This window comes from Triticum aestivum, chromosome 6B, assembly GCF_018294505.1.
Source record: "Triticum aestivum cultivar Chinese Spring chromosome 6B, IWGSC CS RefSeq v2.1, whole genome shotgun sequence".
In the NCBI taxonomy this organism is placed as follows: Eukaryota; Viridiplantae; Streptophyta; class Magnoliopsida; order Poales; family Poaceae; genus Triticum; species Triticum aestivum.
Window position 1 is genome coordinate 218296112 of NC_057810.1, and position 26068 is coordinate 218322179.

The 26068-nt window shown below is 44.9% G+C and overlaps 1 protein-coding gene across 7 annotated transcripts; it reads right to left on the bottom strand.

The window, feature by feature from the left end:
• Nucleotides 1-1432: 1432 nt before the first annotated feature.
• On the bottom strand, nucleotides 1433-25755 carry LOC123136655 (uncharacterized). Of its 7 annotated transcripts, none has more exons than XR_006467199.1 (6): nucleotides 25269-25755; nucleotides 14805-14851; nucleotides 7509-7607; nucleotides 4026-4269; nucleotides 3830-3925; nucleotides 1449-2146 (listed from the first exon to the last, which is right to left on the bottom strand). XR_006467199.1 is itself a non-coding variant. In XM_044556107.1 (3 exons), exons 1-3 carry the CDS (start codon nucleotides 25441-25443, stop codon nucleotides 13594-13596), a joined length of 531 nt encoding a protein of 176 aa, XP_044412042.1. In that variant the 5' UTR covers nucleotides 25444-25755; the 3' UTR covers nucleotides 12045-13593. The 7 variants fall into 7 exon arrangements, 1 of the variants encoding a protein (XP_044412042.1); XR_006467197.1 differs by having other exon boundaries at nucleotides 1453-2146; nucleotides 3830-3928; XR_006467202.1 differs by lacking the exon at nucleotides 4026-4269 and having other exon boundaries at nucleotides 1436-2146; nucleotides 3830-3928.
• Nucleotides 25756-26068: the final 313 nt, after the last annotated feature.

Sequence of the window (26068 nt, forward strand, 5' to 3'; positions counted from 1 at the left end):
CTCTATAGTATACTTTTCAAAGAAAAAGAAGTGGTACAGACCTCAAAAAGTGAGAAGGCACGTTTGCAACTTTTTTCCGTAAAGGATCACCTACGCGAACACAATGTTAGAAGAGCGCTGCTACAAGACGACACACAGTGGCCGATTCTTGCACGACACTGCTAATCAAGCCGTCCATGCAAATGAGCAAACTATGGCTAGCCAATGGATTCATCATCGTCCAGTTATCGTCCCAGCAAGTATCGTCTGCAAAGTAGTTTCGATGTTAGAAAAGCCGCCTTGCTGGTATCATTATCAAATCTATTCTAGCAGTATGTCTGCCAAGTGACACGTGGTGCATGCAGCGCCAAACGACACGCCGCGCATGCAAGCATGTGCATCACCCGGCAGTAGCTTATCCTTCACATGATTTCCCGCCCAAAACAGAATTAGGTTAGGGGAGGGGGGCTGAATAATGGATGCCACCACCATATATGGCACCAAAGTGTTTTTCAGCGTGTACATAGCAATTGACGGTTGGTGGCTAAGACCTCCCGCAATGGAGGTATCATATCAAGTATTATGCATGTCAACTAGACAATTTTGCTAAGGTGACATGAAGAAAGAGATGACTCGATATTATATCATGTTCTATTATGTATCATGCAAAACAATAACTAAGGTCATCTAAAACTCCTACAATATCATGCACTATAAGGTAATACTCCTTTCGTCCCAAAATAAGTGTCTCAACTTTGTACTAGCTATGATACAAAATTATACTAAAGTTAAGACACTTATTTTGAGATGGAGGAAGTACCATACAGTCGTACACTACATACACTCTTAACTACGAGTAGGCCGAACCAATCTGTCTTTTTGTGCGGACACTTGCTCTCTTTACATGTGCACGGGTCATCTTACCTCTCTGGTCACTCTCTCTCTCCTTGCTCTTAGACCAGGGATGAACTGCGATTTCTAACTACTATTTGGGATCAGATTAAGAAGATGTTACAGTTGAAGAAAAGATAGATCAAGGTAAGATCTATCATATGCCTATTTTCCTTTACACATGCAAGGTATATGATTTAAGTCTGAAGTACGTATTTTCTGTTGTTTCAATAATTGATTAGCGTTTTGGAGAGGGGGCTTGGATAATTCTGGAGTGGATTTTACATCCAAAGTAATAGAAGAGCTGGACGTCAATGTTCTAGGTATGCAATGCATGAATTGTTTTTGACATGCACGGTATCGTTTAGTTGTTTGTTGAGCTTGTAATTAACTACTCCATCCGTCCCAAAATAAGTGACTCAACTTTGTACTAGCTTTAGTGCAAAGTTAGCTTTAAGTGACTCAACTTTGCACTAGTTTAATGCAAAGTTAGTACAAAGTTGAGTCACTTATTTTGGGACGAAGGGAGCATATGATTTGTATTAGCTCGTTCTCATTTGGATTATTTTTCCCCAAAAACATATGGGGGCCTTAGACATGAAATTTTGACATGATATAGTTGAAGATGTTTTAGATCAATGTTAGCTCTATCTAATGTATTTTTTTTGTCAACATGCAAGAAGATGTGAGTGTTGTCATTAAAACATAATTAGCTACTCCCCGATCCATATTAATTGTCACATATTTAGTACAACTTTAGTAGTACAAAGTTGTACTAAAACTGCGACAATTAATATAGATCGAAGGGAGTAATTCAGTATTAGTTTTGTAGGACTTAACTAGGAACTTATACATGAAGTGTTTGAAAACATTGTAGCTCTGTGTTAGTTCTCTGAAATGTGCGGGCACCATCTTAGCACATCATTTTAGTGTTTATATTTAATACTTTTGCCCTCTTTCATATTATATGGTTAGCCAACTCTTAAACACCATCAAAGAAAGGATTTGAATACCTTTTCACACAATGCGTACATATTGATTCCATGGATGGAGAATATAGGGGTAGTTAATGTGATTCTACACTCTGCATGGGATTAGCATAGGTAAAAGATGTCATCTAAGGTAGAAAAAATCAAAACTGTCAGATCTTTCTGAGATCAATAGCAGCTTATTAAATATTGAGGATAACAGGAAAATATTGAGAGAAAAATGAGCCTCCTATCACAAACGTTACAATTCCTAGAATTGGCATTCCCAGTCCAACAAGAATATATACCTATTGAGATGGCCAAAAAATAAATCATTAGAGAATACATATATGGGGTCAAAGAGCATGTGCGGTAGAAAATAAAAGAAAATCTCTAAAGTTTCGACGGTAAAGACTGATATCTATGGTTGAAATAAAAAATGAGACAATAACAATAAAGAAATAGTACTCTGAATTCCCATTTCTTTGACTTCTACATGGAAGTTCACATAATATACTATATGAAAAGCGTCGATGAACTTCTTCATTATATTCACAAGTCTTAAATAGGCCCCTAGGCACCTCATCTTGCACTACTTAAGCACCTTTCATCATGGTAGTATCCTTTCAAGTTAATGCATGGCATCATGATAGCTAAAAATTAACTTAATTTTTGTATCTGACTAGCAAGATGCCCGTCATTGCACGGAACACCAAGATGCATTTTTTTTACAAAACACCTATTGTGATTGACCCATGCGGGAGTAATCCCATGTATAAAAACTAATGATATCTCGAGAAAGAGGAGAGATAAGGTGAGGAGGAGTGGGACGTGGTGGTGACTGGTGGTCGGACTGAGCGGAGGCATGGGGATGGACGGCGCCGGCAGCGGCCACCATGCTAGATTGTTCCAGAGACTTCCTTTTTTAGTTGCTCAACAATGAGGTTGTGGGAGATAAGGATGAACGAGGGAAGGCCTTATCTGCAAATGCGGAGAGAGGTGCATGTATCTTTTCGCAAAATTGCCATAGTTTGCTTTCTATCCATCAGCTATAGATCGGACGGTCTATATTGCAAGATGGCAGGCACACCATCATCACCAACTCGGTTTTTTATAAGAGTAGAGATATGTATCTTATCAGGTTATGTGATATTTGAGAAAGTAATAAGGAGCAAACTTAGAATATGTAGATATCTACAGAGGTGAAAGGAAATGAATCATTAGAGGATATTTATGAGGTCAAAGAGCAGTGCGTTGCAGAAAATGAAAGGAAATTGCTAAAAAATTGACAAGAAACTGGTATCTAGGGTTGAACTGAAAATGGAGACGATGTTAAATATTAATAAAGGAATACTACCCTGTAGTCCAGTTTCTTGATTTCTACATGGCAGTTCACATAATATTCTAAAAGAAAAGCATTGGTGAACTTCATTATATTCACAACAGTATTAAATAGGCCCATGAGCACCATCTCCTTCCACCACTTAAGCACCTGTTACCAACTATCCTTTCAAGTTAATGTATAGCATCATGATAGCAAAAGGTTAACTTAATTTGTTTATCTGATACAAAGTTCATAGTGTCATTCATATTTGAGCAAGGAAGCACCTTGAAATATGTTGTGATGTGTGCATTTTAGAATAAGTTCCCCTCGTGATTTTTCGATCGTTATTGCCCATGAACTTGCCATCCTCAAATACAATCTTATTCTTCACTAAAACTATTCTTTAATTGACTAGCGTGTTGCTCTGCTATAATTTGGGGATGTGGAACAACTCCCATAGGTCTGAAGTCTAATTGCAACAATGTAATGAATATGTTTTATCAGAAGCAAAGGGCAGTGCAGTATGGTATCCACTTGCAATTTGTAGATCAGATAACAGTTCACATAATATTATTATGCCTGAGTACCTCAGTAATTCTGTCTACAAAAAGTGCCTCGTTAATCAGGTAGCGATTGCCTCAGTCGGCTTTTATTAAAAAATACTCACAATATTTGTGTCTTCACCCGATGATTGGAACTTAACATCCTCTTCAAAATTAAAGCTTTCAGCACAATCACTGGTCTTGAAAGTTGATCTCCTTTACTTCTAAAACAGACAACGAATATTTATAAGGTGAAAAGTAATAAAAAATAATAATTCATCATAAACGTGAGCACTACTTTGTAATCAGTGGCGTACCCACCATTGGGGCAAGTAGGCTCGGACGGCCCAGGTATGAAGTGGCGAAGCAGGACGGCCCAGGTCTGAAGTGGCGGAGCAGAGTAATCCCCTGTCCGTCGCCCCAGCAAACCACAGTTTCTAGGTCGGACACTGTCCGTAATGATATTATAATATCATCCTCTTTAACATCATATTTGCACTCTCTATTGTGCAGGAAGAAACGATGAAAAGAAAAGGTGGGCCACATAGCAAGGAATGTGAGAAACCTGCCAAGATGGTTAAGAACAATCAAATATGCAATCCAACAAGGTGATCCATTACTAATCATGAATCTTTTATTGGTGGTATCACAAGAATGTTACAACTAAAAATGCAACAATTCCCGTTAGGCGCATGTGGGTTCGTAATTAATTTTAGCTTGGACGGGAAAAACGATATTTTAATTTATTATCTCATTGATGTGAATTCAGACAGTCAACAAAAATGGCAAGATTAGAAAGGAGAATCAAACTTCAAGCAAAGAAAATGAGACAGCTTTCGATCATAAATGGAGAAGTGCCAGACCGCGCAACTATACTAGAAGAACAACTTTTGATCCATGTGAAGTAAGCAAATCTTCAGAGTTTTGCCCGCATGTGTATTATCATCAATTTGGTTTAGTTACTTCTCTGAATTCAATTGCTAAACTTTATCATTATGATGCACGACTGGTACTACGGTATACTGGAAGCAACATCATATAGCTTGCTTCTGCTTTGCACATCAATTCTGCTATCTATGTGCTCAAATCTTTCAAAGCTTACAAAAATCCCTTCGTTGACTCGGTGCATTTGATGTAGTAAAATTTGATCTTAAACATTTTACCGTAAACAAATACTTATAATGCCCGGTCGCCCATGCATTTCCATATCTCCAGGTGCAGCTAATTTAAATTGCTCTATTAAATCACAAAAACATGTTACGATTGGTTCTGACTGTAGCTACGAAGTATGTTTTTGAAACAAAAGAATCATGATAGCACATATCCATGGACTATGGTTAAACCAAAACTGTGGCAAAAAAACATTGTTGTATTGCCACAAGGAACCATGTCCTGTACAGATGTGCATTGCTTATGCTGGAAATTCCATCTCTTATTTATACTAAATGGCATTTATATTTATGCAGGGACAAAGCTAAAGAGGCAAGGATGTATAGGAAAAGAAAAATACAAAGCAAGAGGGTTGCAGAACTAGCGACAGAAAATGAAGCAATGATCGGCCAGGCTGGTAAGACTACAAGGTAAGTAACAAGAAAATACAATCAACATCTAAAATTTGGACATTCATGAACCTGATATTTCTGTTATGCACATGTACAGGACTAAAAGTAACAAAAGGTGTACTACATCAAAGTCAAGGAGAAAGAAAAAAACACCAGATATGTAAGATCTATTAAGTTTGTTTTATTAGTATGAACGAAAACATACATTACTAATATAAAATTTGATGCTAAATTCAGAAACTTGAACAGGACATCGGAAAGGACTGATATGGAAATTTGGAACTTCGGAGAACCAAGCTGCAAGTGTGAACGATGTGGTGCAATTTTCTGGTACGAAGAAAGAACTTCAGGTAGAGCGAGAAGGATGCCATCTTTCGGACTATGTTGCCAACAGGGCAAGGTCGATTTGCCACCATTCAGAGAGCCGCCGGCTTACCTTACGAAATTGTTAAGGAAAGACAACGGAAAGAGGTCAAAAAACTACATGCAAAATATCAGATTGTACAACTTCATGTTTGCTTTCACGACAATGGGAGGAAAGGTAGACACAGAAATAAACAATGGTGGTGGTCCTTATGTTTTTAGAATGAATGGGCAAACTACCACAGAATAGGTACTCTACTACCTGAAGGTGAAGATAAACCATGCTGGGCACAGTTGTATATCTATGACACCAAAAATGAGGTAAAAAACAGGATTAATGCGTCAACATCAGAAGATAAAAGGGAGTCAATAGATCCTCACATCGTCGAGGGCCTTAAAAATATGCTGGATAGAGATAATATACTTGCAAAAACATTCAGAATGGCAAGGGACAGATTCGAAGAAGGTGACTATCACAACATGAGATTAAAACTAATCAATAAGCGACGCACAGATGGAAGACGGAATGACATGCCATCTGCAACTGAAGTTGCAGCCTTGATTGTGAATGATATGGCAGAAAATAGAAAAGGACGGGATATCATTGTTCAGTACAGAGACACAAGGCCAAGAAGAATATCAGAGAAGCATCCAAAATTCATGGCTATGCAGTATCCACTATTGTTCCCCTATGGAGAAGATGGGTACAGAGAAAATATACCCTACATATTAAAAGAAGGTGCAAAATGCAAGAGAAAGCATGTAACAATGCTGGAATACTATGCGTATCGTCTACAACAACGTACTAACCAATCGATGCATTTGCTGATGTGTGAAAAGCTTACATTGCAGTTCATTGTGGATGCCCTTGCATGCATTTTGCAGTATAGGCTAGACTGGATCAGAACACATCAAGGAAACCTAAGAACGGAATTATATGCTGGCTTGCAGGACACAATAGATAGAGGAGATACAAGGGCTGACCAAGTAGGAAAGAGGATACTGCTGCCATCCACCTTCACAGATAGCCCTAGATACAAAGCACAAAACTTCCAAGATGCTATGGCAATATGTCGGTGGGCTGGATACCCAGACCTATTTGTGACATTCACGTGCAACACAGCTTGGCCGGAGATTCAAGCTATGCTACAGGAAGTAGGCCAAACAGCATATGAAAGACCTGATATTGTTGATCGAGTGTTCCACATAAAGCTCAAGGAGTTCATGAGAGACATAAGAGAAAGGGAATACTTTGGAAAAACACTTGCAAGTAATATACCCTACTGACTTGACCACTCCTGTTATTTAATTTTCTATACCAAAATAACTAATGATTATTTTCTTAATTGTAGTAATATACACAATAGAGTTCCAAAAAAGGGGCCTCCCACATGCCCACATAGTCATATTCCTCGACAAAAAGGAAAAGGAACACAAGTATCCTGAACCATCAGAGGTAGACAGAGTAACTTGCGCAGAGATCCCAGACAAGGACATTGATCCAGAAGGATATGCAGCTGTTGAAAACTACATGATGCATGGGCCATGTGGTGCAGCCAACACAAAGTCACCATGCATGGTCGATAACAGATGTATAAGAAAGTTCCCAAAAATATATAACAGCAATACCACCGTCGATGAAGATGGATACCCAGTATATAGAAGACGAGACGATGGAAGATACATACCGAAAGGGGAAGTAAAGTTGGACAACAGATACGTAGTCCCATACAATAGAAATCTACTGGTCAAATATCAAGCACACATAAATGTCGAGGCGTGCAACAGATCTCTATCAATAAGATACCTTTTTAAATACATAAAGAAAGGTGATGACCGAGCCACAACGCTAATAGAAAACGATGAGATCAAGAGGTACCTAGAGTGCACATATATATCAGGGAATGACGCGTGTTGGAGAATATTTCAATTCGAAATGAACTTCAGAGATCCCTGCGTCGAAAGGTTGCCTTTCCACCTGGAGAATGAGCAACAGGTCATTTTCTCAGATTCTACAGATTTAACAAAGATAGTAAGAAAAGAAAGAGTAGGAATCACTAAATTTACACAGTGGATGGAGACAAACAAGATGTGTGAAGAAGCCAGAGAATTAACATATGCAGAGTTCCCGTCAAAATGGGCATGGAAGAAGAAAGAGACAAAGTGGAGCAAAAGGAAGAAAGGAAGATCAGTTGGAAGAATATATTGTGCCCATCCAGCAAGTGGAGAAAAATACTACATGCGAATGCTACTTAACGTCAAAAAAGGATGCACATGTTTCGAAGACATCAGAACAGTAAATGGAGTTGTCCACACATCATACAGATCTACTTGCGAAGCACTAGGATTCCTCGATGACGACAAAGAGTGGCTTGAGTGCATAAATGAGGCATCAAACTGGGCGACTGGCAACCAGCTAAGACAACTATTCACAACAATCTTATGCCACTGTGAAGTCACAAGCCCGAAAAATATGTGGGAATCATGCTGGGAAGTTCTAAGCGAAGACACGGCATATAGACAGAGAAAACTCTTGAAGCATCCTACACTTTCCCTCACAGCTTCACAGAAGCAAGGACACACCTTGGTGGAAATAGAGAAGCTAATGAGACAAGCTGGAAGACACTTAAGGAATACCCCGGAATAGAACTTCCAGATTCTTCAGAAATAAAAGAACTTGGAAACAGACTACTCAATGAAGAGATTAACTACAACAAAGAGGAGCAAAAAGAAGAGCATTCAAGGATCTTTGGTAGTCTGAACTCAGAACAACGCCATGCATTTGACTCAGTAATGGAATCAGTTAACAAACATTTGGGAAAACTAATATTTGTGGACGGGTATGGTGGGACAGGTAAGACATATCTGTGGAAGGCAATCACAACAAAGTTGCGTTCCGAAGGCAAGATAGTACTAGCAGTGGCGTCATGTGGTATTGCAGCTCTGCTTCTACAGGGAGGTAGAACAGCACACTCGAGGTTCCACATCCCCCTAATCCTTACAGAAGAGTCAACATGTGACATCAAACAAGGTTCACACTTGGCAGAACTACTAAAGAAGACGGCACTAATACTATGGGATGAGGCTCCAATGGCAAACAAGATATGCTTTGAGGCGCTAGACAGGACTTTAAGGGATATATTAAGGCATAAAAATGTCAACAGCAGCAAGAGACCATTCGGTGGCATGACAGTGGTTCTAGGAGGGGACTTCCGCCAGATCCTTCCTGTTATACCAAAGGGAAGAAGACACAACATAGTCACTGCATCCATTAAAAGGTCACATCTTTGGAAGCACTTTCACATATTGAAGCTAACAAAGAACATGCGACTCAACTGCACAACACATGATGAATCAGAGAAACAACGGGTAGCAGAATTTGCAGAGTGGATTCTGAATATTGGCGATGGAACAAATACATCATCAGAAGGTGAGGAATTGATAAAAATACCAAGTGACATACTACTGGAGAAAGGAAATGATCCCAAAAAAACAATTGTGGAAAGCATATATCCAAATTTGCAGGAGAGGTATCGTCAGCGAGAATTCTTAGAAGAAAGAGCAATATTATGTCCAAGGAACGAAACAGTTCGCGATATAAATGAGTATATAATGGATCAGCTACAAGGTGAAGAGAAAACTTATCTAAGCTACGACACAGTATGCAAAGCAACATCCTTAAATGCACAAACAGAACTGTTATAACAACAACAACGAAGCCTTTAGTCCCAAACAAGTTGGGGTAGGCTAGAGGTGAAACCCATAAGATCTCGCAACCAACTCATGGCTCTGGCACATGGATAGCAAGCTTCCACGCACCCCTGTCCATAGCTAGCTCTTTGTCGATACTCCAATCCTTCAGGTCTCTCTTAACGGACTCCTCCCATGTCAAATTGGGTCGACCCCGCCCTCTCTTGACATTCTCCGCACGCTTTAGCCGTCCGCTATGCACTGGAGCTTCTGGAGGTCTGCGCTGAATATGCCCAAACCATCTCAGACGATGTTGGACAAGCTTCTCCTCAATTGGTGCTACCCCAACTCTATCTCGTATATCATCATTCCGGACTCGATCCTTCCTCGTGTGGCCACACATCCATCTCAACATACGCATCTCCGCCACAGCTAATTGTTGAACATGTCGCCTTTTAGTCGGCCAACACTCCGCGCCATACAACATTGCGGGTCGAACCGCCGTCCTGTAGAATTTGCCTTTTAGCTTTTGTGGCACTCTCTTGTCACAGAGAATGCCAGAAGCTTGGCGCCACTTCATCCATCCGGCTTTGATTCGATGGTTCACATCTTCATCAATACCCCCATCCTCCTGCAACATTGACCCCAAATACCGAAAGGTGTCCTTCCGAGGTACCACCTGGCCATCAAGGCTAACCTCCTCCTCACACCTAGTAGTACTGAAACCGCACATCATGTACTCGGTTTTAGTTCTACTAAGCCTAAACCCTTTCGATTCCAAGGTTTGTCTCCATAACTCTAACTTCCCATTTACCCCCGTCCGACTATCGTCAACTAGCACCACATCATCCGCAAAGAGCATACACCATGGGATATCTCCTTGTATATCCCTTGTGACCTCATCCATCACCAATGCAAAAAGATAAGGGCTCAAAGCTGACCCCTGATGCAATCCTATCTTAATCGGGAAGTCATCGGTGTCGACATCACTTGTTCGAACACTTGTCAGAACATTATCGTACATGTCCTTGATGAGGGTAATGTACTTTGCTGGAACTTTGTGTTTCTCCAAGGCCCACCACATGACATTCCGCGGTATCTTATCATAGGCCTTCTCCAAGTCAATGAACACCATATGCAAGTCCTTCTTTTGCTCCCTATATCTCTCCATAAGTTGTCGTACCAAGAAAATGGCTTCCATGGTCGACCTCCCAGGCATGAAACCAAACTGATTTTTGGTCACGCTTGTCATTCTTCTTAAGCGGTGCTCAATGACTCTCTCCCATAGCTTCATTGTATGGCTCATCAGCTTAATTCCACGGTAATTAGTACAACTCTGAACATCCCCCTTGTTCTTGAAGATTGGTACTAATATACTCCGTCTCCATTCTTCTGGCATCTTGTTTGCCCGAAAAATGAGGTTAAAAAGCTTGGTTAGCCATACTATCGCTATGTCCCCGAGACCTTTCCACACCTCAATGGGGATACAATCAGGGCCCATCGCCTTGCCTCCTTTCATCCTTTTTAAAGCCTCCTTCACCTCAGACTCCTGGATGCGCCGCACAAAACGCATGCTAGTCTCATCAAAGGAGTCGTCTAGTTCAATGGTAGAACTCTCATTCTCCCCATTGAACAGCTTGTCGAAGTACTCCCGCCATCTATGCTTAATCTCCTCGTCCTTCACCAAGAGTTGGCCTGCTCCGTCCTTGATGCATTTGACTTGGCCAATATCCCTCGTCTTCCTCTCCCGGATCTTAGCCATCTTATAGATGTCCCTTTCACCTTCCTTCGTGCCTAACCGTTGGTAAAGGTCCTCATATGCCCGACCCCTTGCTTCACCAACAGCTCGCTTTGCGGCCTTCTTCGCCATCTTGTACTTCTCTATGTTGTCTGCACTCCTATCCAGGTATAGGCGTCTGAAGCAATCTTTCTTCTCTTTAATCGCCTTCTGGACATCATCATTCCACCACCAGGTATCCTTATCTTCGCTTCTCCTTCCCCTGGACACCCCAAACTCCTCCGAGGCCACCTTACGAATGCAAGTCGCCATCTTCATCCACACATTGTCCGCATCCCCTCCTTCCTCCCAAGGGCCCTCCTTAATTACCCTCTCCTTGAACACCTGAGCTACCTCCCCCTTGAGCTTCCACCACTTCGTTCTAGCGACTTTGGCACGCTTATCCCGCTGGACACGAATCCGAAAGCGGAAGTCAGCAACCACCAGCTTATGCTGGGGTACAACACTCTCTCCAGGTATCACCTTATAGTCTAGGCACGCACGCCTATCTTCTCTTCTTGAGAGGATGAAATCAATCTGGCTAGAGTGTTGGCCACTACTAAAAGTCACCAGATGTGATTCTCTCTTTCTAAAGAGGGTGTTAGCTACAATCATGTTGTAGGCTAGAGCAAAGCTTAAGACATCTTCTCCTTCTTGATTCCTGATGCCATAGCCAAAGCCCCCATGCGTCCCTTCAAAACCTGTGTTAGATGTACCCACGTGGCCATTGAGGTCTCCTCCTATGAAGAGCTTCTCACCAATCGGTACACTCCTAACCATGTCTTCCAAGCCTTCCCAGAACTCCCTCTTGGTGTTCTCATTGTGGCACGCGCTGATAACATTGAGAACCAAGTCCTCAACTACCAGCTTGACCAGGATAATCCGGTCCCCACGTCTCTTGACGTCTACCACTCCATACTTGAGGCTCTTGTTGATCAAGATGCCTACACCATTTCTGTTTGCAGCCGTCCCCGTGTACCACAGCTTGAAGCCGGTATCCTCCACCTCCTTCGCCTTCTGTCCTCTCCATTTGGTTTCTTGGACGCAAAGGATATCAACACCTCTCCTCACCGCTCACAAACAGAACTGTTATATCCAACGGAATTCCTAAACAGCTTATCGTTCCCTGGAATCCCAAATCGCGAGCTAAAATTAAAAGTTGGCATACCTGTGATGCTCCTACGTAATATCAACCAAAGTGCTGGGTTATGCAATGGTACAAGGCTGACTATTATTCAACTTGGAAGAAGATTCGTCGAAGCACAGATAATAACAGGAACACATGTGGGAGAAAAGGTATATATTCCAAGAATAGTCATGTCACCAACTGAATCAGCGTGGCCGTTCATTCTAAAAAGGAGACAGTATCCTATATTAATATGCTTTGCTATGACTATCAACAAAAGCCAGGGCCAGTCTCTAAACAAGGTAGGACTATATCTGCCTACACAAGTTTTCACACATGGACAGCTATATGTAGCATTCTCAAGAGTCACAAAAAGGGATGGACTGCGCGTAATGGTAAATGATGAAGATACCAATGAGGATGATGTCGTCAAGAACATAGTCTATAAAGAAATTTTGTAAAGGTATGAACAAATAACACAGTTTCAGCATGATGCTTCTTCGACAAGATGAGGCTACCGGCCAATTACATAAGAATAAGTACATATATAAAAAATTAGTACGCTGCATACTATCCTGAAAATAAAAACTGACTTATCTACGCTAACATGATATGGCAGGACGAATATGGTCTACTACCGTGCAGAAGTATTGGAACATGCATTAACATTTGGTGGAAATAGTTCCTTAATACCAAACATCGACAATCTATGTTATGTGATATCTGATGCTTGAACCTTATTACATATTGTAAACCAGTAGTGAGAGCATCCGCACATCCTTATATTTTATATGGAGAATGCAATCAGACCTGTTCTCATATTCAGTAGCTAAATTTTAATTTGTCTTTGGGAAATACCAAAAATAGCTAATCACAAATACACTAATTATTTACTAAGTTTTTTTAATACTATAATGGGGGTAGGGGGGCCTAACACTGCCAATGCCAGTCTCAAGCCCGGAAAAAAGTGAAGGGGGCATAAACAAAGTACCAATACGCCTTAAGCTGTATTAGGCTATCATCATTTATTAGTATCTTGAGTCCTTGACCATAAGTCAACCGGATGAAAGATCAGATAGTATACAGGATGGTACGCAAAACACAAATGGTAGCATTTGTCACTAACAAACACTAGTAAAAGTGCACGTGCAACGCACGTCTCAAATGTTGATCAAATGTGATACACGTCAATATAAAAAAGACAATCCCAAATATGTAAATAAATTAAATAGATGCACATCTCAAAGGTTGAGAAAATGTGATACATTTTAATATAAAATAAAACAATCCCAAATATATATGAATTGAATAGATACACAATGTTTGTGATGTTGCTCAAGTTGTATTTTCAAAAGTGGGATGCTATTGTAGTCATGTTGCTGCATAGAGACAGTAATATATTCTTTCATTCTGGTATCTGATAAGTTGTAAATGAAGAGCACTAAATCTAGTAATATGTTCACTCATTCGAGAAGTTAATTCTAGTGTGGTATTTCTTAATGCAATATATGATTCAATAGACAACATGAATTTATCCCAAGAGATCTGCTTGGAGAACAAAATAGAGCTACTATTTACACTCCTCAATATCCTATACCAATATACTATAGATTGTTCCCTCTTTTCCTGATGGTAGCATGCAGATTTCTCCCACAGACTCTCAGTAAAACTCTCCATTTCCTGTGATTCATTCAGATTGATGGGGAGATTGTCAAATAGGCATATAAATACATTTCTTAGAAGCTCAAATCATTAAGTAGGTCCATCTCATTCTGAAAGATCTTGTAATTATAAGTTGCATAATTCTATAGTGGCTACGGTGTGGGTACAAATTGTCGTCATAGATAAAAGTATATGCATTTTGGACATTGACAAATCAACTGCGCCAAACTATAAAGTGAGTACAAACCTGTGGAATAGATGACAATAAATTCAAAAGCACACTTGTAAATTGTAATTCATAATGCCTTTCACCATGATATTTGGAAATATTTGAGATGCAGAGTAGGAAAAGATTTGTTTTCAAAACAATAATCGAGATGTCAAAAAGGACATGTTTCATGTGAAATCGAAGTAGCTTATCTTACATAATCCACTGATGTGAGTGGACACTGTTTTACATGAATGCGCACTGGATTTGAAAAAGACAATGTATAATAGAAGATGAAATAGTTACATATCAATATCAATACAGAACCATGAAGAAAGGCAAGGATAGCCATCAATAGTAGTCTGTAGTACACCTGAGAGCTATCACCCGCCATGAGACCAGTAGATATAAAATATCAAAGGAACATAAGAGAATTTCCTAGGAGACTTGCTCAATATGCTTCACTTTAACTACAAACAATCTTTCATTTGTTTTATTTTGGCTCCTTCAAGTGCCATATTTTCTGTATTTTTTCAATTCTAATTGAATTTCTGGAGGATGATTCAATGGAGGTACAGTTTCAACATGAAAAGACTTGTGTGTTTTCTGAAGATTATTCAGTTCATGGAGCTGAAAAAAGAAATAACATGGCAAAGGCTTTTATATTGTCTTAGTGGGTACAAAAACCACAATCAGGTTGTAAACAGAATACCTTGCTAGTTGCAAGACCTCCTTCAGCAATCAGCACCCTCTTTCTAGCTGCAGCCAAAAATAAGATCGAGTGATGATCTTCTAAGAGCAAGGGCATTGTGGCTAGCAGTGCCAAACCATCAATAACATTATCAGACTTAAATTTCTTCATCATTGGAAAATCATATACTATGTTCTGCTTTTTTTTTTGAGAGAGAATACTATGTTCTGCTTAACTTTGACATACTCATGCACAGCACAGGTACAGAGCTTTGCATGGAATTCATTATTATTATTTTTAAAATATGGCAGCCTATAAATAATCCAATATAAACACAAAGCATCATGATTGTATAGTCAAGTCGTACAAAGTACGGACCAAAATGATGCCGCATCAATGAATTCAAGATGTAATTCCTCTCATCTAGCAGGCTGATAATTATTTATCTGCACATGTATGATGCAGACCCATATAATGGATAGGCAAATGTAAAAAGAAGTAGCTGCTAACTCCACTATTTAGGTATAGAGCAATTTCCATCTCTAGAGTAAAATCAAACTGTAGGATCCTCATAAACGTCTTTCTGAACAACAACCTTTTTCTTCACTTTCTCCTCTCCTGCCAGTACATGTTTCAAGATTTGTCATGATCATATATTTACAATGGTAATAAATAAATATTTGATCAACAGTTGCACATTCTAAATATATGTAATGGTAGAAAGAGATCGTGCGTACGGTTTCTTTTTTAAGGGCGGGGAGGGTTAGCGATTGATTAAGGGCGTGGTTTGCAGCGTTAAACACCGAAGGATTAAGGGCCATTGGATTTTGCTGATGGATGGGTGAGATGATTTGGTTCTCCGCCCTCTCTTCGTTTTATAGGGGTAGTAGATTAGCTTAATTTAATTATATTAGTTCAATCGTACAAAGACACAAAAAGGATAGGGTGGGTAGGGGGAGGGGGGCATGCAGGCGGGAAAATGCAAAGCTGAAGCCGGGCTGCCGCTGTCGAGGATGAAGACGACTTTTTGGGCTGCATCGCTTTGGGACAGCGGCGACGCCGTCCGGTTCAGGACTTCGAGACGACAAAAAAACCCAGGAACTTTTAGGCATGAAGGAAACTTATCATAAGCACTTCATGGAGAGGCGGACTGGAGGGGCGATTGGTGGGGCGGCTGGAGGGGCTACCGCTCGCACCCAGCCTGTCCCCGCTGGTGATCGCCGGTGTGGGGGTCGGTTTTGGGCGCTAGCGGAGGCGGAGGAGGACGACTCGGAAGGAGAGGCGGACGATCCGCCATCGCCGCCGTCGCCTACGCCGTCGGACTACGTCAACGATTGGTTCAATGCCGGCTATTCGGAGGAGGAGGTGGCGTCTGCTATCGATGATGTTCTACCAGTTCATGATCCGGCCAGGTTGGGGATCGACGCGGGCGAGAAGATTGAGATGGTCCGCCGGATAGTTCACCGGAGAACATCGTCGGCGTCCGCCGGATAGTTCACCGGAGAACATCGTCGGCAGCGATCAAGCCATGGAAAGGCCCTCTTCCTAAGGTATGTCGCCCAAATCTTACTGTGTTTGATCTCATTAAGCCGGATTCGTGGGTTGTTGTTAAACGGAAGAAGTTTCCTCGCCGGACGTCGGCCGGAGCGAGGCCGCCGGTGACGGAGTCGGAAACGCCTAGATTTCAGGATCTCGGGATCGCAAACTACCGACAACGTCGTTTGAATTCCCTGCTAGGCCGAGAGGGGCTGTCACTGGATGTTGGTGGGCCGCCTCGTGTTGGGTCCGGGATGGATGGGTATGAGGCCCAGTCTATTCCAGGTCCGACCGGTTTTCTCTGTCACGAGGGTGGCTCGGGGACGGAAGCGGTACGTGGGCCGGAGGAGTTTGGGTATGAGGCCCAGAGCAGGCCTCAGCCGATAGCTATCGAGGGCGAAGAGGCGCCGCTACCTCGATCGTCTGTGTCTCACGTTCCTTCAGCTAGGGTTCCTGGTAGGAGTCGGAGCTATCGAGCGGCTAGGACAAAACAGGCGAAGTGTATCCCCCCGCTTCGATCGATGGTGGGTCGCGGAGGACCTTTGCCGCCGGGGAAGAGAACGGGGGCGAATCAAGATGCCGGCCGACTTGGGAACGCACCGCAGCAGGGTAGCGGTGGTGGCCGTGGCGCTGGGCTGCCGGATGCCGGCGCTGGGCTGAACCCCGCGGCCCCGGGCAGTGGCCGAGGAGCGGCGTTGCCGTCTACGGGGGCTGGACGCGGGGGTGCAGTGCCGCAGCAAGCGGGCAGGGGAGTTGCTTCGGCGGGGGTAGCGGCCGGCCGGGGCGGCGTGCTGCCTGGACCTAGACCGGCGACGCCCTCTACGGCGGGATTGCGGCCGCCGGCGCCGGTTCCGGTGGGTCAGAGACCTCCGCTGCCAACTGCTGCAGGGAACAGTGCGGGCCAGGGAGGTGTTGTGCCGCGGCCTCCCGCTCTAGGGCTGTTGGCTGGCCAGCCGAGGCCAGCTCTACCACCTCATCTTGTCGCTAGGCCTCCGCAGAGTCGATCCGGAGCAGTTCAGAATTTGGCACGTCCTCCGACTCAAGTCTCGGATGCACCTCAGGGTCAGTGGGGTGACGATGGGGTAAACGCGTATGGAGTTGGTAAGCACCGTGGATCTTCGTCGACTGGTGGAGGTCGAGGCCATGCTTGGCAGAGCGATGGCTCGGCGGAGCGCCCGTTCATGGGGCCCCCAGGAGGATTTGTTGAGGGGGCGGCTGGCCCGGGTCTTCGACCGCGAGGTGGTTTCCGTGGTCACCGTGGTGGGCGTGGGGGTCGAGGGGGCCGGTATCGCCCACGACCGCCTACTCCGACTGTCACTGATCCGATGGTGGTTGATGGGGATGCTGAGCAGCAGAGTTTGACTGGCCATGCTTTGGAGGTGGTCTCGGCGCTTGCCAATGCAGAGTTACCCGGGAATGGCTCCGGGGGGACTGTTTCTCTGGAGGATCCTCCCAGGGCGGAGTCTGACAGAGCTTCAAAGTATGCGCGCAAGAAGGAGAATATGCTATGTTATCGTTGTGGTGGTAAGGGACATTTTATTGCGGAGTGTGTGGCCGAGTTGTGTGGTACTTGTGGCAAAACAGCACACGATGCGGGGGGGATGTCCGCTTCTGAGAGAGCAGGCACCTTCGCTGATGATGTATGGGGTGTACTGTACCAAGCTTACGTTCTTTGAATCTCCAACGGAGATGGAGGCTCCGGACGAGACGTTGAGCTTGACAACTGGGTTGGTAAAGATTGCTAGAGGAGAGGTTTCGGAGTCCCAAATTATTCAGAGGCTTAAGGAGTTAGCCCCTGGGGAGTTCCGATGGGAGCTTGCGACAGTGGAAGACAAGTTGTTTCGAGTTGAGTTTCCGTCAGTTGGGGACCTTCGGAGGCTTTTGAGTTTCGGGATGTGCAAGGTGCCAGGTACTGATGGTGTGCTTGAGTTTCAGGAGTGGAAGAGGGTTGAGCCTACGGGCAAGCCTCTGACGCAGGTTTGGTTGCGTTTCTCTGGGGCTCCATCCAGGCCGATGCAGGATGCCCGGGTGGTGGCCAGTTTGGGTATCTTGATTGGCAGACCGGAGCGTGTGGATATGGACTTTACTAGAGCCCACGGGATTGCCCGCGTACTGGTTAGTGTGCTGAACATCGAGTTTGTACCCGAGGTGGTTAAGTGGGCATATCGAGGCCACGTTTATGACCTTGTTATTGAGTTCGAGGATGAGAGTATCTTTGCTGGGATGGCCAACGAGTCTGATTCTGATTTGCACGAGGATGATGATAGTTCGGCACTTAAGGAGGCACCAGCTGCTGATAGTGGTCGTGAGCTGTCTACCACGCAGGGTGCTGATACTCAGACATCCGCGGGTGGGACGGCTACTCCCTCTACGGTGCCGACGACTACTCTCAGGTTCGGCTCTTTCGAGCCGGCATCTGCACCACCGAGACTGTGGAGTGATCGGGTGGAGTCGGATGAGGTGTTTGAGCGCTCGCTGCCGGCACTGGAGTTTGAGGAGCCAGTGTTTCCTCCTTTGGGGGAGTCACCGACCCCGCTTAGGGTTGAGGCGGAGGAGTTCGTTGGCGCGGGAGAGAGTTTGAAGATGGGGACTCTGGATTATTCCTCTGCGGTCGCGACGGTGCAGGTGCAGCCGAGGTTGCCTGCTGCTGGTGGGGGCGTGGGGCAGGTGGCCGCACTTCCTTCTTCAGGGCCGGCGGTGGGGGAGCTTCAGACGGTGCAGCTTGAGCCTTCGGTTGGGAGGCCGAGGCTGCTCGACCAGACACCTGTGCTTCCTTCTTCAGGACCGGCGATGCTGGCGCTGGACTCGCGGTCCGGACGGGGCTAGGGGCAGGTGGCCTCGGTGGCTTCGGGGGCCTCTTCTCCGTTGGCGCCTCGAGGGCCTTGTGTGCCGACGGCGCCGATGCCGGCAGTTTGCCCTTTGGCCGGGGTAGTGGGGGAGCCCGGGCAGGAGGCCATGGCTTCTCCGTCCCCCGGCATGGTGCACCCCAGTAGAGCCTCTCGGGAAGAGGTGATTGCTTTTGGTGGTATCCCGGATCCGGTGTCTGAGGGGCGACGGTTGAGCAGCCGTCTCCAGGACCATCCGGAGGTGGACGACATTCAGCAGCGGTGCGCTATGAGGGCGGCCAAGCTTCGTGATGTGGAGGTCACTACGGGTATGTCTGTCAATACTTCTAATTCCATTCTGCATTTTTCCAATGATGAGATTGTTAATAATGCAAATAAGCTAGGAATTTCACTAGGTAGCAATGATAGTGAAATTTCTAATTCGGTTAACGATTTATTGGATTTAGAGGCTGAGCGGGCGCTTGAGATGATTCGTAACTTAGCTGCGGTTAAACCCATGAATAACTCCGAGATTGATGCTTTGGGGGTTAGGGTACTAGATAATTTGTGTGCGGATCTCGCTCCTGAGGAGGTAGATGAGCGAGTGGATTTTGTCGAAGTGCGCACTTCTGAGACTGGTTGTGAGGACCAGCTGGAGAGTTTTCATATGCCTAAACGCAAATGGAAGCGGAAGATTTACCCGGCTTCCGCAGTGCGTAGGAGCGCGCGGATTAGAACTGCTAAAAAATTCCATGACGAGCTATGAAAGGAATCTTTTGGAATAGCAGAGGTCTGAAAGACTTGGCTAAAAGAAGGTTTCTTGCTGAGGCTTCTATTGAGCATAAGTTGGACTTTATCGCTTTATCGGAAACTGGTAGAGCCGATTTTTCGCCTCAATTTCTCAATACGTTGTCGGGAGGTATTGAGTTTGATTGGCATTGTCTACCGCCACGAGGAAGATCGGGGGGATTTTACTCGGGGTTAGATGTGACTCGTTAGAAGTCCGAAGCGTGATTATGGGGGATTTCGCAGTTAAGTTTAGGGTCAGGTCGAAGGCCGATGGGTTTAACTGGGCCTTGGTGGCGGTTTATGGAGCCGCACAGCCCGAGCTTAAACCAGATTTTTTGGCGGATTTGGTTAGGATTTGTGGTTCGGAGCAACTACCTATCCTAGTTGGGGGTGATTTTAATATTATCAGAAGGCGTGATGAGAAGAATAATGATAATTTCGACGGTAGATGGTCGTTCATGTTTAACACCATCATTGAAAGTCTGGACCTGCGTGAAATTGAGCTTTCCGGCAGGAAGTTCACTTGGGCTAATGCGCTACCTAATCCGACGTTTGAGAAGCTGGATCAGGTTCTGGCTAGCGTCGAATGGGAGCAGAAATTCCCTTGTGTTACGGTGCAGGCACTTACACGGGGCATTTCGGACCATACGCCTTTATTCGTTGACTCTGGGGAGGCTACCCATGTGGGAAATAAGAATATCTTCTCTTTCGAACTTGCGTGGTTCGAGAGACAAGGGTTCTTTGATATTGTTGCCAGAGAATGGGCTAAGGATGCAGGAGGTAGAACTGCTCTTGAGCGCTGGCAGAATAAAATTAGGCACTTGAGAAGCTTCCTTCGAGGGTGGGCTAAACATCTTAGTGGAGTTTATAAGATTGAGAAGGAACAGCTACTTTCGCTTATTCAGTCCCTGGATGTAAAAGCTGAGAACATGATTCTACCGGCCTCGGAGCTTCAGGCGAAGCTCGATGCAGAAATGAGGCTGAAAGAGCTTCTTCGTGAGGAAGAATTAAAGTGGGCGCTTCGGGCCAAGGTCCGACGGGTCGTCCAGGGGGACGCGAACACACAATTTTTTCACATGATTGCCAATGGCAAGCATAGAAAGAAGAGAATCTTTCAGCTTGAGCAAGATGAGGGAACAATTCTAGGTCAGGAAAACTTAAAGTTGTACATCACTGAGTTTTACAAGCAGTTGTTTGGTCCTCCAGAGGAGAATTCGGTGTCGCTGGATGAATCTAGGATTGAGGATGTGCCTCAACTGACAGCTGTTGAGAATGATATCTTAATTGCTCCTTTCTCTGAGAAAGAGGTATTTGAGGCCATTTCCCAGATGAAGAATAATAAGGCTCCTGGCCCGAATGGTTTCCCGGCTGAGTTTTACAAGAAATGTTGGCACATTATTAAAGGAGATCTATTGCCTTTGTTCAATGATCTTTTCGCTGGTCAGCTTCACCTTTTTAAGCTGAATTTTGGGACGATAACTCTTCTTCCCAAGAAGACAGAGGCAATGCGGATTGAGCAATTCCGGCCAATCTGTCTTCTTAATGTGAGTTTCAAAATTTTTACCAAGGTCGGGACGAATAGGCTCACACAGATTGCGCATACTGTGGTGCAGCCTACTCAATCTGCTTTCATGCCGGATAGGAACATTCTTGAAGGGGTGGTGATCCTGCATGAAACGCTCCATGAAATTCACACGAAAAAACTGGATGGAGTGGTTTTTAAGGTGGATTTCGAGAAGGCGTATGATAAAGTCAAATGGCCCTTTTTACAACAGGCCTTACGTATGAAGGGTTTTGACGAAGCTTGGAGGCGCCAAGTTGAATCTTTCACGCAAAAAGGGAGTGTTGGCATTAAAGTGAATGACGATATAGGTCATTATTTCCAGACACATAAGGGCCTGAGGCAAGGTGATCCTATGTCTCCTATCCTCTTCAACATTGTTGTTCATATGTTGGCAATCTTGATAGGAAGGGCAAAGGAGGCAGGACAAGTAGGGGGCTTGGTGCCTCATCTTGTTGATGGTGGTGTGTCCATTCTGCAGTACGCCGATGATACAATCATTTTTATGGAGCACGACTTGGTAAAGGCGAGAAATATGAAGCTGGTTCTGTGCCTATTTGAGCAATTGTCTGGTCTGAAGATAAACTTCAATAAAAGCGAGTTGTTCTGTTTTGGTAGAGCCAAAGAGGAACAAGATGCGTACAAGCAACTGTTTGGTTGCGATTTGGGGTCTCTTCCATTTACTTACCTTGGTGTCCCCATTCACCATCGTAAGTTAACTAACAGCGAATGGAAGTGCATCGAGGATCGGTTTGAGAAGAAACTGAGCTGCTGGAAGGGCAAACTTATGTCGTATGGAGGCCGATTGATTCTTATTAATTCGGTGCTCACGAGTTTGCCTATGTTTCTCTTATCCTTTTTTGAGGTTCCAGTTGGAGTTAGGAAAAGGCTGGACTTCTATCGGTCTCGTTTCTTCTGGCAGAGCGATGAAACTAAGAGAAAGTACCGTCTAGCCAAATGGGATGTCATCTGCCGACCAAAAGACCAAGGGGGTCTTGGGGTTGAGAACCTTGAAGTTAAGAACAGATGCCTTCTAAGTAAGTGGCTTTATAAATTATCTGCCGAGACTGAGGCAACTTGGGCGCAGATTCTTCGTAACAAGTATCTGTACTCTATAACCTTGTCGCAGGTGACGGCTCGACCCACTGATTCGCCCTTCTGGAAGGGGTTAATGAGGGTCAAAGCTACTTTCTTTAACAGAACAAAGTTTGTTGTCGGTGATGGCAATAACACTCGTTTCTGGGAAGATACCTGGCTAGGTGATGCACCACTGGCACTCCAGTATCCGGCGCTTTATCGCATTGTGCAGCGACAAGATGCTCTGGTTGCAACGTGTCCGCAATCTGCTCCTCTTAACATCCGGTTTAGGAGGGTGCTAGTGGGTGACCGGTGGGAGGCTTGGATTCAGCTGGTGAGTAGACTCATGGAGGTTCAGCTTACTCATCAGCCCGATCAGTTGTGTTGGAAGCTTACTAAATCTGGTGGATTCACAGTCAAGTCGATGTACATCGATGTCATCAATTCTAGTGTGATCCCTAGTTCCAAACATGTTTGGAAAGTTAAGGTTCCTCTCAAAATCAAAGTGTTTATGTGGTTTGTGCATAAACAAGTCGTTCTAACGAAAGATAACTTGATTAAGCGCAACTGGATAGGATCTACTAGGTGTAATTTCTGTGATCGGGATGAAACTATCAAGCATCTTTTCTTTGAGTGCCCGATGGCGAGGGTGTTGTGGCGCTCGGTGCAGATTGCCTTTAACATTACTCCTCCGAATTCGGTCAGGTCGTTGTTTGGAACGTGGCTGGTTGGTATAGAGGCCGAAACAGCTAGACAAATTCGTGTGGGAGCATGTGCGTTGTTATGGGCAATTTGGAACTGCAGAAATGACTTGGCTTTTAACAGAACAACAACTATTCATTTTTTGCAGGTTCTATTCCGGGCTACTGCGCTAATCCGTACGTGGTCATTACTCACTCCGACGGAGGCCAGGGCGCGTTTGGTTACTGGATCTGTCCGGTGGGAGACGGTAGCGCGGGATTTCTTCAACCGGTTTGGATGGCGGTCATGTAATAGGATAGGCGCTTAGTGTACCTATCTCTCTTTTTTGTGCCAGCCGGTTGTGGCTTTTGGGCCTTATTTTATTTTGCTTGCTCTATGTGAGCCAGTATCCTCTGTTGCAGCACATTGCAAGATTTTGTAGAACTACTTTATTTATTTATAAATGTGGCCGTATGCATCTTTCTGATGCAGAGGCCGGGGAACCCCCTTTTCGAAAAACAAAAAACCCCCGGGAACCGCACATTCGCGCAGGATCAAAGCTAGCTCATCGCCTTCAGGAATGCTGACGGCATATGCATCGTCGATTTCGACGAGCTCGCGTCCTCCCTCGCACAGCTGCTACTAAGGTGCTGCTACTCCGTCCCCGTTGACTGGGCAGGGAGATCGACAAGGCGCGCAGGGAGCCAAAAGAGTCGCCATAGAAGGCCACCACATAGCAGTACACCCGACCTGAGCCACGGAGTGCGTGCATCATCAAGAAAGAAAACCAGGGGAGCCTCGGAGTGATCCTCGCGCGGTGGGTCCAAGCTGGATCGGCGACTTCCATGGCTGGGAGCTACTGAAAAGAGCATCTTCAGCAGGAACCCCTAAAGGCCAAGAAGGGGCTGGTCCCTACTTTTTCAGCCCCAAAAAAGTAACCCAACTCAAGCAATAGCCCCTACTTGTCTAATCTCTCCATTTGCACATAATCTTTATTTGTACTCTATTTGACACCACAACAATTCAAATTATGAATTTTTAATGCGTAGTATTTTACAAGTTGGAAAAAGAATAGTATGCAAACTAGAATGGGGAGATATAATTTGATAATGACCACAACAAGGAACTTTATTAAAAGTATATAGATGGCCAAGACTAAACATGATGAGCTGAATCCTCCCGATTAAGATTTAACAAAAAAAAAGGGAGAATCAGAATTCACATAAGAAGAACATTATAGCTGAATCAGAAAAGGGAACATCAGAATTCACAGAAGGACACTATAGCTGAACGAGAATCAGAGCATCTGATTTGCGTGTCAAAGCAATTCAGATTGCTAACTAAACAATCACACAGGCAAAGTGCCATCAGGTGCCTAGTGCTTAGGTGTGAACTGACAATATCCACACAGGCAAATGTATTCTAGGCTGTTTTATGTTCAGGCTGATATCTAATTTGATAAAAAAAAACTTGTGTGAATAAATGTCAATTGAAAATTGTATGTGATTGACTCCAACAGAAAAGATTTCTTAACAGATAAGCTCTCTTTCAGACCAAAAATAAAACCAGGCATAAAATCAAATATGTGAGGTAGGATAGGTGAAGACATTGCTGCTGCTACTAGCTCCTTATCACATACGCACATACTCCCTATGTCCCAAAATAAGTGTCTCAACTTTGTACTAACTTTAGTACAAAGTTGTACTAAGGTTGAGATACTTATTTTAGGGCGGAGGGAGTAGTATTTAATTGCCTACTGCCGTCACAACTTCAATTGCAACTTGCAAGGAGCTCATGACTCACTAATCCCTCCCTCTGAGTACTGCAGATCATGATCTAAGCGAGCCGGTGCTGCTTGAGGTCATGCATGGGATCAAGTCAGCCCCAAGTTCTCGAGTCGTACAGTACAGCTAGTAGCCTGCTGCACATTACTACTGCCAGGCATTTTCCCTTCGAGCATACTACAATAGTTTAAACTGAGATGGAACCACGAACGCTTGTCAATCTAGTACTTACAGTTTCGTGCTCCTCGCCTCCTCAGCCGTGCGATGTCACAGCGGAGGCATCTTGGATGACGCGGCCGCTGCGGGGAGGCGGCAGTCCGCAACTCTCGGAGCCGCTCGAGTTCATGCGGAGGAGCTCCCGGCGGCTGGGACTTGACACGGAGGAGCTCGGATTGCGCCGGACTCATCGGGGGAGAGGCACGAAATGATGTTCAAGGGGAGGAGGAGCTCCGAGTGCCGACGGGGGCTGCAAATGTGCGCCGCCTGAGGAAGGCGCCGCCCTCGACGTGCCGCGGTAGGCCGTAGGCAGAGCCCTTTCTAGGGTTCCAACAATGAATCCGGCCACGGGGAGGACGTGCGAGGGAGTGGAGGTACTGCGGCGGGAGGATGGCGAAGGCGGACACCGCCGCCGGTGTCGCCGCCGGGAGGGGGAAGGAGCTGCGGGGGCGGGAGGTAAAATTTCTTGGCGCGTTGCCCGACCGTGAAAAGGGCTACCGAGATGCCCGTGCCCCGTGGGAGAAGGCAAAGCCTTGAAATCGGGCGACCGATCAGGCTCGCTCGCTCACGCAGCTCCCCTACGCAGCCACGTGTAGAGGTGGGGTCCATCCACCGCCCCTGCTTTCTCTATCTTATCCCTTTCCGCGGTGACGTGAGAGGCACATCTCTCCTCCCGTCCCCCACCTCGCCGACGATGGCCGCTTCCCTCCCCGGCAATCTTTGGCATGCACGACCACCTATTGGGGCACCATTGTGAGAGGCCCTCTTAACGCGTGCGACGAGAGGGAGGACACGGGTTGCTACAAGCTCCTCACG

What these genes read in the sequence shown, in the direction of transcription:
- LOC123136655 (XM_044556107.1), bottom strand. Translation starts at nt 25,443, where the DNA reads ATGAGTCCGGCGCAATCCGAGCTCCTCCGTGTCAAGTCCCAGCCGCCG. An exon ending in GAGGCGAGGAGCACGAAACT is followed by an intron (nt 14,852 to 25,268) that starts GTAAGTACTAGA and finishes TTTTGGCTGCAG; the next exon opens with CTAGAAAGAGGGTGCTGATT. An exon ending in GAGGTCTTGCAACTAGCAAG is followed by an intron (nt 13,903 to 14,804) that starts GTATTCTGTTTA and finishes AATGAATCACAG; the next exon opens with GAAATGGAGAGTTTTACTGA.